Source organism: Carassius gibelio, chromosome B6, assembly GCF_023724105.1.
Source record: "Carassius gibelio isolate Cgi1373 ecotype wild population from Czech Republic chromosome B6, carGib1.2-hapl.c, whole genome shotgun sequence".
Taxonomy (NCBI): Eukaryota; Metazoa; Chordata; class Actinopteri; order Cypriniformes; family Cyprinidae; genus Carassius; species Carassius gibelio.
This window is the reverse complement of record NC_068401.1, coordinates 12,186,681-12,205,862: the sequence shown is the minus strand read 5'-3', so window position 1 is coordinate 12,205,862 and position 19,182 is coordinate 12,186,681. Positions and strand designations below refer to the sequence as shown.

At 38.3% G+C, this 19,182-nt stretch overlaps 1 protein-coding gene across 1 annotated transcript in view; it reads right to left on the bottom strand.

Annotated features, from left to right (window-relative positions):
- The window catches only part of zc3h3 (zinc finger CCCH-type containing 3), a 71,313-nt gene that overhangs the window by 25,270 nt on the left and 26,861 nt on the right, over window positions 1–19,182 (bottom strand). Inside the window, exon 4 of the mRNA XM_052558905.1 lies at window positions 3,296–3,434. Coding sequence (XP_052414865.1) covers window positions 3,296–3,434 — 139 coding nt within the window. The remainder of the gene's footprint in view (window positions 1–3,295; window positions 3,435–19,182) is intronic.

Below are 19,182 nucleotides of genomic sequence, written 5' to 3'. Positions count from 1 at the left end.
ATTGCCTGCCAAATGTTTAAATATAATAAGAATGTGGCAGATGGCCATACTCTAAAATACTCTAAAATTAAGCATCACCAACAAATGAATGAATGAAGGAGAGATGGATCGTTAAAAATCTTCCCTCATCTCCTCTCCCCCCACACTACCTTTCTCTCTTTCTCATTTCCCTCGCTCTTGTAATATTTCACAATGCGTCACAGAGGTTCAAATTGAAAATCCCTTGATGAATCAATATTTATTGCAGGCAGCTAAATGAATAGGGGTAAGTCACCACATCTCAAAGGCAGTCTGAAGCCAAGCACGCGTCTCACAAAATCTGCATTACACAAATGAAGCCCCACAAACACGCACTCGCTAATCCATTAAAAATCAGAGAGCACTGCCCTAGCAAATCTAAATTACATGAATCAAGTATCACTGACCTGCACGCAAACTTGCAGTAACACTTTAGATTCCTGTAGCACAATATATTCAAATATTGTAGTTGGCCACAAATAATATTTGAGATTTTAGGGCAAAATCTGGATACATATAAAAAGTGTAATGTATTTTTAATCACCTTTTACAAAGAGTATACACAAACATTTGTACATTTGAACATGAATAAAATAAAACAAATTGACCTGCACTGGCTGTTGCCAGACAAAAATATCACTGGCAAAATACATTTCTGGAAGTGTAAAATTATATTTCCTACTGACACACTAAAGCAAGATATAGAAATAACTGGCTAATGTTGTAATAATTTTGGACACCATAAACAATAAAAAGTTTGAGTAACTATTACACAAAGCAATCAGGCTACACTTTCAGTATGATATTCATTACTTATATAGTATGTGTCATGTATGACAATCTGTAAATTACAGATTTAATTACAGAATAAATTACAGATGAAGAGAGCTAGAAACACACACACACACACACACACAAATCTAATCAAACTATACATAAACAGTGTTGAATACTTGTGTGCAGGCCACTGAGGTCAAAATGTCAGCATCTCTTCAGTAATGAGCTCAGATGAGAGTCTGACCTGTAGACCTATTAATCATCTATTTCAAGAGCAGCTGTTACATGTCTGTCGACCAAAATGTGCCCAACCGCCACGTGATGACTACATATACCAGTAGTTTTACTAAATCGGGCATAGCATTATGTTTCCTTGCCATGTAAAATTAAAAAAACATATGTTTAAGTAAAAATATATACATATATTCATAGCTTGATTATATCCGAAGAAACATGCCCATCCTAAATGTGAACAATGAGCAAAAAAGGCTAAGATAGACACGTAATGAAACTACTATCAGCTCATTATGAGATGAACAGGGATAGCTATATTAATAGATTTAAAACCAATGAACAGAAACAGATCCGCTCCCCCAACTTCCTCTCTCTCCAAAGTTACAGCGGCTTTAGCAGCCAATCAGATACTCAAAGTGATATCATGCACCGAACCTGCTTGAAAGCAGCAAAAAGAAGTGATTTTGTTAAGCGCTATCCACTCAAGGCAGTGTTAAGCGATCCTCACTAAGGCAGAAAAGACCAGAAAGCCGGTAAAAGAGAGCAAGAGAGATAAAAGAGAAGGTTATTTTGTTTAATGTGGCACCCTTCTTAACATATAACACCTTTAATCCACATTCTCTTTTTTTATACATGGCTAAGCCAGGCCCACACAGCAGGGGGATTTATGAAGATCATTTTAACTCTGTAGATAAGAGGGGGAATAAAAAATTTACACCCATACGCATGAGTGCTTCATTTACACCCTTAAGTGAATAGGATTTCTCAGTGGCCTGGCCTACTATCAGACTAAAGCTAATGCTATACAGACACAGCAGTGACCCCTCTTCCTTCTCTCTGTCTTTCTATACTCATTTACAATTTAAAAGCTTTCCAAGCTATCTTAATTTTGCTTTAAAGGCTTGTTCTGTGTGAACAGAACCACAATGGGCAACTAGACGCCTCATATTGTGCAACAGCCATTCTCTTTTGCACACAAACTGCTAGACGGTGCATAAGGGGAAAACAAGTTGTTTGTCATTTGAATCTGAATTGCTGCCTCTTGCACTAACACCATTGTATTAACATCGTCTGGGGAATGTATATACTGCCAGGCCACAAATTTAACAGGGAAAGCTGTTAACTGTCATTTAAACAGAAATACAGCCTTCTGTAAAATTTTCAATTGACTGCACTACTTTTAGATTGTTAACCCATCTAAAAAGATGCTAGAACATGTCGTTGACCATTGAGCTCAAGTTTTGCAAATGCAGTGTGATCTCGTTTTCGGTAAAATGTGGTTCTACAAAACGTACGTTTACTTAACGTTTTCACATACACTGAAACATACAATACAGCATCTAAACATACAATAGGGACGGGGTCTAAAAATCGAAATCGCTTATAAATAAAATTCATGGTTACAAATATATTAATTATATAAAATATTAATATATATTATATATTATATATATATATATATATATATATATATATATATATATATATATATATATATATTATTTTTATTTTTTTTGATAAAATATATTTAAATGTTGTAATACATCAAATTACAGTAACACTTCAGCAACAATAAAAACATATAAAAAAATGTACATTTTGTCCATGTAAATGTTATGTGCTAATATGTACGTATAAAAGACCAGGCTGGCATATGACACAGGGATCTAAAAACACAGCACTCAAGTTAAAAGTACTACTTACTTACTCATTCCACTTTACCAATGTCTCATGTTTTTTAAATGCAAAAACAGGTTTTGTGTGAATTGCCCATTACAAAAAAAACGAAATGTTGTCATATAAAAAAAAATATTTCAAGGCACCCTTAAAAGCTTCTGTCTCAGTGACTTCCCCCATGTCCACGCGAGCATGTGGGCCATCCCGTAGAACATCTTTATGGTGTAATATTATGGTTCCAGTGATAGATTACCATGACGAGCGGCACCTTCTCTCTGTCATTATCAGCGGTGATGAAGCAGTTAGTTATGGTTCTATGTGGCGTTATTAAGGGCCAGGCCGTTATATTATGTTTTATTAGGCACTGAGACACTGATAAAAACACTGAATGTCAACAGAGAGGTTTTAATCAGGCTGGTAATTGGTTGTGCCGGGCTAAGATTGCGAGGGGTAGGCACGCACACATGCAAACACACAATTTATGATAGAATAAAGCCATTGAAATTAGCTTTGTTGAGGTGGAGACAAACAGGAAGTGGATTAAGTGCTGGTCATTTCCACCTCCACCAGAAAAGCACCCATCACTTACCTGGCAGAATGCACTCTCTTGACCCTGTAGGAAAGAGTCGGGTTGTGGTGGACTGCATGGGCTTTACGTGTGTCAATTTTGTAGCGTGTTTTGATGACCCTATGCAATGCCGGGCTTCGCAATGACGAAGATAAGGGTCCTGCAAAGGAACAGACAAATCACAGAAGTGAATTAATGGTTGACATGTCACTTTACTGATCAATAAAGCTTAATCACCTAATGATGCAAGCTTGAGCTAAAATGAAGTCATTATTTGGTTTGCATAAAGTCCAGAGATAAATACTGTTCACATTTCAGGAATACACACACACACACACACGATCATCTGGCACTTTTACACTTAGTATACACGTTTTGTATCTTGCATTTGCAGAATGGACAATGGCATTTACATACTGTAGAAGTTATGTTATATACAATATTGATAGAAATTATTTCCATCATTTAAAATGATTTAAAAATATTTTGTGGTTTCAGTGATTCAGTCACAATATGTCTTGGGTGCAATTACCCTTGGCTTTTAATGTGGTTAAGTGCTATCGATTGTGATTTGATCACTGAAAACTCATGGTATTAATGCCTGGTCTAAAGGGAGCCGTTGCTAGACAGGAAAATACAGCACTGAACACAGAGGGTTGTCATCTAAACTGGCTTTGTGAAGTCTGAGTCTTCCTTCTCCACGGGACACACACATTTAGACATACACCCACTGGCGCACACAAACTCTTTCTCTGGCAGGTGCGCTCCTTAATAAGCTGCACATGGAAAAATGACTGAATAACAAAGGCTGAATTTTTATCAGCCTAATAAATCATATGTGTCTCTCCACCCCAGCCCCTTCTTTCGCTCTCCCTCTAAGTCTTATTCCTTATATCATTTCACAGATCCATCAGAGAGGCGGAGGAAAGGATGTGCGGGAGAGAATAAGTGTGGCTTTTATTTATTTCTTTCTGTATTCATTTATCCATCATGTTGCTTTATGAGTGGCTGGGCTGAAGTGACATGCATGCATGCGGGTTGAGTAAAAGATGGACTCGGCATGGCAGCTTTCGCTTGTTGCCGCTGTACACCAGAGCTTAAAACCCCAAAGATTTATTCCCAGCAGCTACGATTTAGCATGTTAGACAAGCCAACGGGAGAATGGAATTACTTAAAGATCTTAAGCAAATCAGAGAGGGTTAGCGGAGGAAAAATACAGAGCAGAAAAGCTTTGGCTGAAAGTTTATTTTAATAAAGCATTTACAGCTGTTTCTGAAAAGATTTTATTTGGAAGCAGGTGGTAGTTCCGTTTGAACTAACTAGGCAGCGCAGATGTGGCAAGAGTAAATTCCTAGTTGTGCTTCTCTAACATGGGACAATTACTTCACTAAATCGATTAAAATCAGAAAGGAAGAAAGAAAAATGACAGGAATGAAGGATAGGAACGAATAATAATAATATAAATAAGGAAAGCAAAGAAAACATAATTAAAGAAAAAAGAAAGAAAGAAAGAATTAATGTGAAAAATGTGAATTTAGCAAAATAAGTAAAGAGAAAATAAACACAAATGCAAATACAAATGTATTGTTTTCGTAAAGAAAGAAAGAAAGAAGGTGGGAATGAATGAATTAATTAATTAATGGATGAATGGATGGATGGATTGATTGAAGGGAAAAAAAGAGTAAGAGTAAAAGATAGGAAAAAAGGAAGCAAGGAGGAAAAAGAAAAAAGAAAGAAAGAAAGTTGGGAATGAATGAATGAATGAATGAATGGATTGATTGAAGGGAAAAAAGAGGAAGAGTAAAAGATAGGAAAAAGGAAGCAAGGAGGAAAAAAAAGAAAGAAAGAAAGAATGAACGAACGAAAGAAAAAAGGTGGGAATGAATGAATGAATTAATGGATGGATTGATTGAAGGGAAAAAAGAGGATGAGTAAAAGATAGGAAAAAGGAAGCAAGGAGGAAAAAGAGAAAAAAAAGAAAGAAAGAAAGAAATGTGGGAATGAATGAATTAAAAATTGGGTTGATTGAAGGGAAAAAAAGAGGAAGAGTAAAAGATAGGAAAAAGGAAGCAAGGAGGAAAAAGAAAAAGAAAGAAAGAAAGAAAGGTGGGGATGAATGGAAAAGAAAGAAATAAAGTGTGAATTAAGCAAAATAAGTAAAGAGTAAATTAATGGAAATACAAATGTATTTTTTTTTGGTAATACGCCTTTCCCTGGTTATTTGAACAGCTACTTTTTCCAGAGTCCATTTAATGGCCATTCCATAATGTTATATATATAAAAAAAAACTCACATTTCCTGTCGCAATAGAAAACCTTCCTACTCCTATTTTTCCCTGTCTGTAGGCACCCTACTCCATTTATCACTGGACCCATACACGCACACACCCTTCAGTATCAGCCGGGGAATTCATCTTCGACAAACATTTACCAATGATCAAATCTCTGCCCAGTATGGCACACAGCGGAGGGATGTGTCCGACTGTACGGCTGTGTGTAATACAGAGGACCCTTTATGAGGGTTTATGTGTGCTTTACGTGATGGAGTGTTTGAGCTGTGGAGTGTATGACCAGACTGCATAAGCGAGGGAGCAAACACACTTGTGTGTGGGCCTGTGACAAGGGGCCGAGTATGTGAGGCTGCGAGATTAGTTGTCTGGCTCAAAGTCACTTTTTCACACACCTCTCATCTGTACCGCAGATGTCGGACCTGCCTGTGTCCCAGTGGATGACAAATATGGCTTGTCAGAGAGCTTGTGTCTTACACAGCCAGCCGTATACTACGCACTTTGCTGTATTGTTCCACCTTACCTATTGTTTAATGATAGCGCCACAGAATTGATGCCACCCGTGTCTTTGTGTGCGTGTGTGCAACCAGTTTAGTGTAGTACTGTGCTAGGTACCTGGTCCCTGTCAGGACACTTTTATTGATGTGTGTACTCGCAAGTGTGTGTATATGTGTGTGGTAAAGGCCTGTCAGTGGCCTATTAGAGGGAAGATTGAGACTCCACTCGGCACAGACTCACTCAACCAACACAACCTGCTGGGCTTTACAATCAGGCCTGGGGACTCATCCATCGCCTGCTGACACGCCAGCCCCGCACCCGCGGCTCCTCAGACGGCCGATTATTTACTCAACTCACTTCGGCTTCAGTGCTGCGTGCTCACACCTTTATCTATCCCTCTCGGTCACATACACAGACTTATTTTTCTGACAGGTTCCCATGTTATTTGTCTGTCTACTCTCTTTATGCTGGGCCGCTTGGGATAACTGAGTGGTGACGTTAACATTAAATGGAAAAGCGTTTTTTGGAAAAGCACAACTACACAAACAATTCAGAGCATTCAGAGCACTAATTTAGTGGCCAGTTAGTCTAGTTCATTTGTTAGTCTGTTTTTAAGATGCTTTGTGCATGACATACAATAGGACTACAAAGTTTATTAGACTAAACAATGGCATACAGATAAGATTAAATGGTCTGCAACAATAATTCAAGAAGGGAGGATGGAAGGAAGGTAGGTAGATATGTAGGAATAAAGGAAAGATGGAAGGCTAAGTAAGGTAGGTAAATAGACAAGAGGAAATCAAAGAAACGTAGGCAAAGTAAGGTACTGTAGGTAGGAAGGAAAGAAGGATGCAAAGGAAGGATGGAAGGGTATGCAGATAGGTTAGAAGGAAAGAAGGCAAAGCATGGTAGATGGGTAAGCAGGAAAAAAATAAGGCAAAGTAAAGTAGACAGATGGGTAGGAAGGAAGCAGAGAATGAAGGAAGGAATAAAAAAAGAAATGTAACAGGTAGATAGGTGTTGAGGGAAAAAAATAATGAGGAAAGAAAAGAGGGAAAGGATTGAATGAATATATAAAAAGTAAGGAAATTAAGGTAAGAAGGCAAGTAGGTAGGAAGGAAGGAAATAAAAGATTTAAGGAATGAAAAGAAGGAAAGAAAGAGTATAGGAAGGAAGAAAAGAATTTTGGTTAGAGAGTTTGACTCCTAACCCTAGGGTTGTGGGTTCGAGTTTCTGGCCGGCAAAACCACAACTTAGGTGCCCTTGAGCAAGGCACCGAACCCCCAACTGTTCCCCGGGCGCCGCAGCATAAATGGCTGCCAGTGCCCACTGCTCCGGGTGTGTGTTCACGGTTTTTGTGTGTTCACTGCTGTGTGTGTGTGCATGAATTCTGAGTATGGATCACCATACTTGGCTGTATGTCACTTCACTTAAAGTACTCTGCACGGACCGAGTGGTCCACTCTGCTGAACCGCTGGCCCAGAACAAGGTCATGTGTTCGAATCCATGTGGCACATAAAATGTCATGGAATAATGGTTAGATGAGTCAGACGTGTAACCCAAAGGTTGCGGGTTTGATTCTTGGTACAAACAAGAATTGTAGGTAGGAATGTATAGGGCTCTCTTCCACCTTCAGTACTACAATTGAGGAGAGACCCATGAGCAAGGCACCAAACCCCCAATTGCTCCCTGGGCACGACAGCATAAATGGCTGCCCACTGGTGTGTGCTTGTTCACTACTCACTGCTATACGTGCACACTTGGATGGGTGAAATGCAGAGCACATATTCTGAGTATTGCACAATACTTGGCCGCACATTATGTCCTTTCTTTTCCTAAAGTAGAAACAAAAGGATGTTTTCACAGGACAGAAGGAAGGATGAAAGGAAATTGCCATCAGAGATGGAGGGAGCAAAAGGAAAAAGAAAAGTAAAGAAAGGAAGTGTCAAACCCAGCAGGCTTGTAGTTAGCACTCAAACAGGTAGCACAGTTGTTCTTCTGCCGACCAAAGTTCGAGTCCTAGCTTGTGGTCGTTTTCAATCCCCTCCCCTTCTCTCTTTCCTACTTCACTTTATCTCAACTCTCTAAAACATCCTGTCCAAATAAAGGCAAAAATGTCAAAAATAAATGTAAAAAAAAAAAAAAGGAAACGAAGGGAGAGAGCTAGGGAAAGGAAGGAAGATAGGAACAAAAGGAAGTACAGGCATTCAAGTTACACCACTTGTCCCAACATGTTCTCTGAAACTGAAATGGAGATACTCATAGTGTGACAACTGCTATAGTATTTATTTCACACTTTCTGGAATGCTCCCTGCACTCCTCATCAATGCTATGACAGGGTAGCAGTGACACCCTGCATCCTCTTAGGGATTATCAAGCTGTGTCATCTCATGTTCTCTGATCCAGTCTCCAAATTTGACAACTAATTCCGTTTAACAGCAGTCCGATTCTCCACCGTTCCATCTCTGTCAAATCATTAATCTCATTATTGACAGCAAGAGATACTCCTCCTGCTTCTGCAGCAATCCCCCAGGGGCTCATCCTCTGATTCCCAGTGGGACAGCACAGCTGCCATTAAATGCTTCTCCGGTAAACCAGCAACACTTAACACCACTATCAAACTAGTGTTAAGGCAGTGTAGAATCTCATGGGACAAAACAAGTGTGGCAGAGATGGAGTGTGGCATAGCTATGAATTTAAGACCTCAGTGAGTGAATGAGGCCCACTGTCTGCATGCAACTCCGCTTTAGTGCCTGTGCAAAACTGTTCATTAATATAATAGGAACAGGCATAGGCAAGTGAATTGAGTGCCCGAAAACAAAGGTCCACAGGCTAGAGTTCATGTGTCGAAAGCTTCCATCCACGGACAGTCAAAGAAGTGTACTTTGAATGGGCTCAGAGCAATTATGTTACTGATTTACTGATACGTTGACTTCGATATAAGTTAATGAACAATACTTTTATTGATACCAATTAAAAAAATCAGCAGGTTACATAAAAAATGATGGAAAACTGGACTTATTTAAAAGGGATATATAATGCGGTTTAAATTTTTCCTTTTTCTTTGAAATGTTACAAGCTTTTGGTGCATAAAGAAAATCTGTAAAGTTGCAAAGACTAAATCTCAAGTCCAAAGAGATATTCTTTATAAAAGTTAAGACTTGTCCACGCCCCCTAAAATGGCTCATTCTAACACGCCCCCATGTCTATGTCACATTGTGGGAAGATTTGCATAACTCCAAAGAAAAAAGGCATAAATTTAGTTCTCGCTGTTGTCGCCGACGCCATGTTGTCGCTGTGTTTGGTTGTGAAAGCCAAGCTACTTTGTTTTGCCTTCCAAAAGAGGACACAGTAAAATCTAGAAATCAGTGGTTAAGGTGTATTTACAACACTGCTGTATTCAACCCAAATATTCAGATGTGTGAAGCACATTTTATGGAGGACGAGTACTGTTTCCTGTGAGAGTAGACTACAATGCCGTTGTCTGCTTCTGTGGGGCATTCATAATTTTGCAAGAACAGTCTGGTGCTTCTGACTCAGTCTGTAAGTACAAAGTACATTTACATATTTAAAGAATTTGCCACTGATGATTAAAACACGAGTTTTAAGGAGTGTGGAGCATTTGTTGTTTGTCGTTTTTCCAATCACAAATGCAGACATGATACGCAATGCAACATGTAAAAACAGAGTATGAGTCATTATAATCAGTAATTATGTCCCCACTGGATGCAACAAATGTCTAGTTTATAATGGATTATATTGTTTTTGTCTTGTTAGCTGGGACACGGCATCACAGTATGGTAAGGCAGCGTTTCCCAATCCCACTCCTCTTGTCACAAACAACATTTGTTCTATTCGACAAGTGTCCTGTGAAGTGGACATCACAATCGGACATCACAATCGGAATGCAGTTCTTACACGTAGCTCTCTTCTAATGAGCTGGTTATAATAACTAGGTGTGTTAACTAAGAGAGACATGCAAAATATGCAAAGCAGTGGGGTGCGAGGACTGGGATTGGGAACTGCTGTGGTAAGGAGTGTAACATTTCCATCACACACTTGAGGCATTCAGCTTATCACAATGCATGGGATAGCTGGCCAATCAGAGCACACCTTCCTTTTCAGAATAATAAGCTTTGCAAAAATCTATGAGTTTCAGAAAGACGGAGCTTAGAGGAGAAACAATAATGTACATTATGTGGAAAATTATGTTTTTTTTCCCTTAAACCTCAAACACATTGCATTACACAAAAAACCCCACAAAATAATGTTCTTTTTAGTTACGTCATAAGACCCCTTTAAGAGCTGCTTGTGTGCAAAATAGAGCTACATGATTTTCTTTTTAAGGGTGATTCTGGTTCTCTCATGATTCTGAAGAAAAACAGCCAACTAAACAAAATTAGATGTAATTTATGAATGCATGATTCAATGACTCAAAGATTTACTTGTTTCATTACTGAACAATCTCTTGAACTTACGAGCTACGCAATATCGCGTTCATTATCCCAGATGAATCACCTTCAATAATGAACGCGATATTGCATAGCTTGTCAGTGATCTACGGCTCTGTCTATTAAATTCCGCTCCATTTAAAAGCAGGTGATGGCAATTTAGCGGTAATCACGGAACCACATTTACTGACTAGATGCGCATGATCATTATCGTTAGATATATCACCCAGCCCTACCGTACACATCAGAGTTTATATCTGAACTAAAAACTTTTATCCCAATACTTCAGATTATTTGAATGTTTGTTGCAGAAATAATGATAGGTGTCGTTGAAAACACTGTGAATAGGAGGAAACAAGAGGAACAGTCGGTGTATGACTGCAGGGAGGCCACTGCACCCAGACCCAAAATACCAAGATGTCTCTTTTCAATCCGGGCACAAACGGCAGAGCTCATCTGAACATACGTGTCTGTGGCTTTTAAGTGAAGTGTGCCAACAAAGATCTCTGTCCACCTCTGAGACCTGTTGTTCAGCCAAGTGTTTGTGCATGGACGGGATGTGACCTTGGGAAGTTTTAAAGTGCAGAAATATAAGAAGAGCCCTCTGAGGCTCAGAGGATCTGCTAATGTAGACAGACAGATAGCAAGATGGGCAGCAAGATGGTTGATGTACATTGGAGAGATCCGATGAGAGACAGGGTACAAAAAGAACCTCCTCACCATGAACCATGGAACAGTGGATGGCTCTGTGGTGCCATACCAGTCAAAATCAGGAAAGGCTCAAGTATCGCCCACGAGGCCAGGCCTCATCTGTCAATGGTGCAATGCTATCGTCACGGAAGCCAACACCACAATAACACACATAAATACTCACCCTACTTCTACATCAACTGATGACTTGACCCAAGATGGTTGGGACTAATAAGAGCAACACGATCTGCAGTGAGCATCCCTGACTGCTTATAAAGCCAGAAATGGAGGTTTACAGTCATAATTCACACATCTGCTGCAATTTTACTGTGTGTTAACATTTAAGTTACTTAGCCTACATCATGGAAATGTTTCCATATTGCTAATGTTTAGTCCTTTGGGATTCCAGCATTGCTTCCTCTCCACATGCATGATGTTGTGTGTCAATGTTGGTTAGAGACCAAACAGGGAAAACTTGAATGCGTAATGACACCAGCTTCCTTACATTCAGGACTGCTGTTTTCATTCAGTTATGGCATTAAGGCATGAATAAGAGATGAGATGAAAGCATTATGACCTTGCCCTTAGCTTGAGTGCACTGGACTCCTATCAAAACAAACTGTTCAATAAACCATAGGTTTGACAGGATACTGTACTCATTTATGGTGCACTGCACTGTGATAATAATTTCTGATAATAAATAATTTCTTAGAGCTCAATTTTTGTTTAAAGGTCAATGACAAACAAGAATGTTCATGATAAAGAAATATATATATATATATATATATATATATATATATATATATATATATATATATATATATATATATATATATATATATATATATATATATATATATATATATATATATATATTAGGGGTGTAACGATACGCGTATTCGTATTGAACCGTTTGGTACGAGGCTTTCGGTTCGGTACGCGGTACGCATTATGTACCGAACGGTTCGTTGGACTAATTAATTACATTTGGAAAATAAATAAAAAAATTGTGAATTATAATGATATGCGTTCAACAAGGTAGCCCAATAACCCAAATGACGTAACAGCCAACGCCCCTGACACCTTTGAAGAAGAAAAAAACACCAGCTTATATGTTTATGTTAGGCTACTCAGTCAGGCGCTGGCTCACTCAGTACGCGCTGAAGGCTCGTTGCAAAATGGCCAATGCGTTTAACAGATCAGAAACAGAAGATCCTCCAATAACCAACAGGTCTGGTGTTTGGGTGCACTTTACCAATCGACCGGGGCATCCAAACAATCACGGAAATCAAAATGGACCAGTACTGTATGTACTGTGTCGGAATTTCCTGAGCAGTACGATACAGGCCTGCACGTTATTAGACAGAAGAACTGATATAAATAGAACGTATGCACGGGCAGTTTTGAAAACTCCACCTACTTTACTCTTGGCATACTGCAGCGCAAATCGCGTTGTATCTGAAGGGCAACGCTGAGCCCAGGGTCCAGCGCCGCGCATACCGCGTCCTGTGTGAAAGACCCTTTAGCCATTCTGCAACGAGCCTTCAGTGCGTACTGAGTGAGTGGAAAACGCAGGTTTTAAGAACATGCTTAATGTAATTGAGCCCCGTTACAATATTCCTTCACGAGCCCATTTCAGCCAGACCGTAATTCCTGCTTTGTTCCAAAAAACATAAGCCCTATAGAGAACCAATTGAGTAAAAACACACTCAATATAAACAGTTATAGAGTTCTATATAACTATTGAGTTTTTTGTTTGTCTTTTCACTTGTGGGGTTCGTGCTTGGTGGGGTGGGGTTGAGCATTGTGAGCTGGAATGTGTGTGTGTGTTGTTGTGTTTTGTTGTGCTGTTTTTGACCGTGATATTTGCTATTAAATGTTTATGTCAATAAATAAATAAATTTAAAAAGTTACATCTTTGTATTTGTTCATAACTACTACAACAATATAACATTTTCATTTTTTTGTAAGGAGCTGTTTTTGTTTTATACAGTATGCTGCTAAGAAAACACCATAGAAGATGGGTAAAGAATAGCTCCATCATTGTTCAATGTAAAAAAATACAAAAAAACATACTTTGTTAGTTTTAATAAATATATATATTTTTTAAAATCAAGGAAATTTATCTGCCAATTTTTTCTTTTTGCTGTATCTAAAATGTACCGAACCGTACTGAACCGAACCGTGACACCAGTGAATCGTATCGAACCGAACCGTGAATTTTGTGAACCGTTACACCCCTTATATATATATATATATATATATATATATATATATATATATATATATATATATATATATATATATATATATATATATATATATATATATATATATATAAAACGTACTATATGTATCAAATGTACTGTTCATATTTGTGTTGGTTTGAGTTTTTTTTTTTTTACAATAACATATAATTATGTTATCTTCAAAAAAGTTTACTGTAACAAATTATAAGTAATGAAATTTTCTTGAAACCTATACTTATGTGAACACACATTTTTATATACCAATTTAAAAAAAATTAATATCAATTCATTAATATCATTAAATTTGGAGAGACTTGAAACTAGAGGTTGACCGATACTGGATTTTACCAATTAATAAACCGATATTTTGGAATCTGAACGAAAAACAAAAGTACTGAAATATACATTGTAAATCACTACTAATATTAAAGTTTGTTCATAATTTATTAATGTTAACAGAAGAAACTTTAAAATAAAAAAAATGTATTAGTAAATGTTTGAAATTAACACACTCTAACAAGGAACAATACTTCTACATCTTCCATTAATCTTAAAGGGACAGGTCATCCAAAAATGCTAATTTTATGTTTATCTGCTTACCCCCAGGGCATCTAAGATGTAGGTGACTTTGTTTCTTCATTAGAACAAAAAACATTGCAGTCAGTCTTCTAATTGATGTGAATTTCCGCCACCTATCCCTCAAATGGACTATTGAAACTCTATCTACAATCTCAATTGGAAGTGTTAATGGTCCATTTGAGAGATAGGTGGCGGTAATGCACATAAGTCTGTGATCCACCGTAAAGCAAGAAGAAGAAGACGCGACGACTGAAGGGCCTGGTTTAGAAGGTGCTCAGGAGGATGCACTTAGGATAGTTCGAATAGTTCAAACATTGCTTAAATCAGAGGTAAAAAAACAAAAAAAAAAAAAACATAATTACTGTTAGGTTTCTTGAACAGGTCAATTTGTTTTGTGTCTTTAAACATCAATGTATCATCACAAGCCGCAGGGTTTAATTTAGTTTTATCTGTGTATGTTTGTTTTTAGTTTTATTGTATGTTTTAGCCTGGGGGTAAGCAGATAAACATCAAATAAAAATTTGGGGGCGAACTATCCCTTTAAATGTTACAAACTGGTTCTTGTTGTAAAATGTTACCATTTCATTTCAACAGTCATGCTTAAAGATGGGCAATTACATCTTTACTTCAAGAATGAACAATGTGGCATAAATGAGGTTCAAGTTCAGTGTTTAAAAAAAAAAACAGAAAGAGAAAGTGCAAGCTACTGTATATTACAGCTCTCTATATGAAGAATACATACTTTATTAAAGCCACAGTAAGACAAATGCTTTGCTGAAAAAAAGCACAATACACAATTTACAGCCTAGTATGAAGTCATTATGTACATTAACAATGATTTGGGGATTAATGCTCCATATCGTGATAACCGTAATTTCGAGATGACAGCACGTGATGTTCTATTTGGAGCTGTACACATCCTTGACTCAGAATTATGCTTTTTTTATGGCAACACTATCAATGGCTAAACAGAGCCTGTGGTGGTCAGGTGGTACAGCAGTCACATGGTACAAGTTGTAGCTCTCAGAAAACTCCCAGTTCACAAGTTGTAATTAAGAGTTCTGACAAGGACTTGAGCGTTTTTTACAAGTTGGAATCTCGTAATTACAGGAATCCCGATATGACATGAACGCAACTTAATATAGTGTAATTTAATGGAAATCTATGTGAATGGTGCTCTGTGGCACAGCAGGATTTTCTGTCGGCTGCATTAATTTGCATCTGAAGTTTCCCGCCCTGTTCAGTGCGGAGCTTCACACCTCATAACAAACAGCATGAAGTGTCAGTGATTTCCACCTCTAGAGGCCGCTCTCACACAGTATGATGACAGCGGACCATTTTCAGTCACTCCGATAGATCCAATAATCAACTATCGGTCAACCTCCATGCACAACACAACCCTTTACTAAGGGGTTTCGAAATTAATGGTTTCTTTGATGCATCGCGATGCAGGCAAGGACAATTTGGTATCAGTTCAATAATAGACCATAACCGATTATAATGTACTGACGCTTTTCTGATTTTATGTGTTGCATACGTTTTTTGTCACAGTAGCATGCATTAGGCACATTTGGCTTGTAGCGCCACTGCACAGAATGATCAGTGTATGACATCAAGTACTGCAAGAGTGATAAAAGAGCAGACGGATCCAATGAAAGTCGTGACATTTGCCAAGTATGGTAACCCATACTTGGAATTGGTGCTCTGCATTTAATCCATCCAAGTGCAAGTTCATTCTGTAAAACTGAAAATTGCATCGTCAATGCATTGTGATGGATCATGATATCGAATTGAACCGAACTGATGACATGATAATCGTAACCGAACCAAACCGTGAGACCAGTGTAGGTTCATACTCCTGCGTGTCAGTCGCATGGCAGCTGCGCTGCATTTTCTGTTTCTTTACACACCAGAATCGTGCCTGACACGGCGCTGGCGCGCTGCTGCTGCTTTAGGTGACATAGAGGGAGGCCGCCAACAGACCAGGCTCTTGTCTTCACGACAACAATATCTATACTTCATGTTGAGCATAAATATAAAGCCTACTGATAAAGGCCACCGTCAACAGTATTGACGGAAAAATAGACTATGTTTAACAGGTGCAATATCTGAAAATCTATATTTATTTATTATATATTTTTTTTAAATTACATTTATATGACAAATAAACATTTTCCTATTCTATTTTGCCTGGAAATGCTTCCAACAGGCGTGTTGCGTGAACAATAGGCATCGGTTCTATTTCTAGCATTCACGCATTTGCTGCGTGTCTTCACGCAGGCAGTCTGCAAGCTTTAACCTGTTAACATGGGAGCCGAATTAAAAACAGACACGCCACGCAGCTGAGACGCTTACGCCATGCATCCAGTGTGTCACCGGCCTAATGAACCTGATGAACAGATCCAGACAAATAAAAACAGAAACTTGTCATTGACCTATAAACGTATTTAATAAAAATCACATCAAAGCCCCATGAGATTCACATTCCAAGGAAGTGCCTCAGGGTTGTGACTAAGTTCAGAGGAAACAAGTGCTTGTCAGCTGAGCCAAAGATTCAAAAAGTTACACCTTTCTTGCATGTGTCTATTGCACGGGGGCACTTATGAAGGTTAAGTGCTCTGAGGCCCAGCACACAATAAAGCCTTGGGGATATGAAACTATGCCCGTCACAGCTGAAAGCTGTATATGTTTTGAGAGATGGAGGTATGTTTGTAAAAACATGGAAGCATGAATGTCTTAAAGACACAAAAATAGGGATAACAAATTTAGCAGACAGAAGGTTATACTAGATATCCAAGGGTGTGATTATGCCATGTGTTGACAACAGAACTACATCTACTCACAGAATTAACATGGGTACCATACATGTGTGCATTTGTGTGGTGTACACATCCTGTGTGGTGACAGAGTGAATAAACCTGACTGATGCATTCTGGGTTAAGGGAGTATGTCCACTGAGAGCAGAATACACTCTCACAAACTCTAACATACACTTCACCTGTCAGCCACCTGTCCACAACCAAGGGCACATAAGAGTCTGGACAAAACCCTGGGCGGTATTCTCCTTGCAGGGCATCATTAAACACTGGGTGTGAATAAGTGTGTTGCTAAAAGGAGTTGGTGCTTGGCTGTCCATGCTCAATCAAGTGTGAGCATTCAACTGACTAAAAAACTTGGGTTCCACTCACTGAGTGAGGCATTGAGCACAACGGAGCAGTCACTAACCCTGCGCTTGTGAGTGTCGATATTTCCCGAGTGACTTATGGAGGTCATGAAAGTGTCATCGTGCTAAACACTCACCTAGTCGGAGGGGCAGAAGCTTGAGATGGTCTTGTCAAGGGCTGCGTTTCAACTAAGCAGGATCGTAAATTATGACTATTGAACCCAATGAGACCTGTAATGCAATGATGCCTGTCCTTCTTTGGAGTTCCAAATATTCACTCCATGTTTGACATCTGTTACATCAAATATCAAAGGTTCTCAAAATCACTGATACTTGCTGTGTTTGAAAAAGACTGTTCCTGATACTAAACTGTTTCAGAATAGGGCTCCAACTAACAATTGTTTTGGTAATGGTTAATCGGTCCATTATTCATCATTTAATCTGATTTAAATGACACACACACACACACACACACATATATATATATAAATAAAATACACAATTTTTATACATATATGTGTGTGTTAAAAAAAAAAAATCTTACTGTCTATCTATCTACACTACCGGTCAGAACGTTTTTGAATGTTTTTACTATTTTTATAATTGTAATATTGTGAAATATTATGATGTAAAATAACATTTATATTTTAACATACATTAAAATCTAATTTATTCTTGTGATTCAAAGCTGAATTTTCAGCATCATTACTCCAGTCTTCAGTGTCACATGATCCTTAAGAAATCATTCTAATATGCTGATTTATTATCAGAACCTGTGATACTTTTTTTTTTTTCAGGATTCTTTGATGAAGAAAAAGTTAAAAAGAAGAGTATTTATTTACAATATTAATCTTTTCCAACAATATACACTACAGTTCAAAAGTTTGGGGTCAGTACATTTTTATTATTTTTTTTTTATTATTTTTTTTTGAAAGAAAGTAAACTTTTATTCAGCAAGGATGTGTTAAATTCTTAGTGATAGCAAAGACTTATATAGTTAAAATATAAATCTTAATATTCCATTTTGAGCTTGATTAGATTGATTCATTTTTAGTATACAGTAAATACTGGGTACCTCTTGGGCTAGTTTAGAACATGCAACTACAATTATGGGAAAGACTGATTTGACAGTTGTCCAAAAGACAATCATCAACACCCTCCACAAGGAGGGTAAGCCACGGAAAGTCACTGCTGAAAGGGCTGGCTGTTCAAAATATATTCATAGAAAATTGGAAGGACTGGAAGGAAAAAGTGTGGTAGGAAAAGACGATTCTTGGGAGTGGACTGAAGCCGGAGTCAGCGCATCAAGAATAACCACACATAGACATCTTCAGGAAAAGGGCTACTGCTGTCACATTCCTAGAACCAAGCCAATCCTGAACCAGAAAAAAAATGTCAGAAGCATTTCACCTGGGATAAGGAGCAAAAGAACTGGACTGTTGCTCAGTGGCCCACAGTCCTCTTTTCAAATGAAAGTAAATATAGCATTTAATTTGGAAATCAAGGTCTGGAGTCTGGAGGAAGACTGGAGAGGCACATAATCCAAAGTCCAGTGTGCAGTTTCTGAAGTCAGAGATAATTTGGGGTGCTGTGACGTCTGCTGGTGTTGGTCCATCGTGTTTTATCAAGTCCAAAGTCAATACAGCCATCTACCAGGACATTTTTGAGCACTTTATGCTTCCATCTGTTAACAAGCTTTATGGAGATGCAGATTTTATTTTGCAGCAGGACTTTAGCACCTGCCCATAATGCCAAAACCACTTCCAAGTGGTTTCCTGACATGATATTACTGTGCTTGATTGGCCAGCCAACTCACATGACCCGAACCTCACAGAGAATCTATGGGGTATTGTGAAGAGGAAGATAAGTAACATCTGACAAACAATACAGAGGAGATGAAGGCCACTATCAAAGCAACCTGGGCTTCAATAACGCCTCAGTAGTGCCACAGGCTGATAGCCTCCATGCTACGCCGCACTGAAGCAGTAATT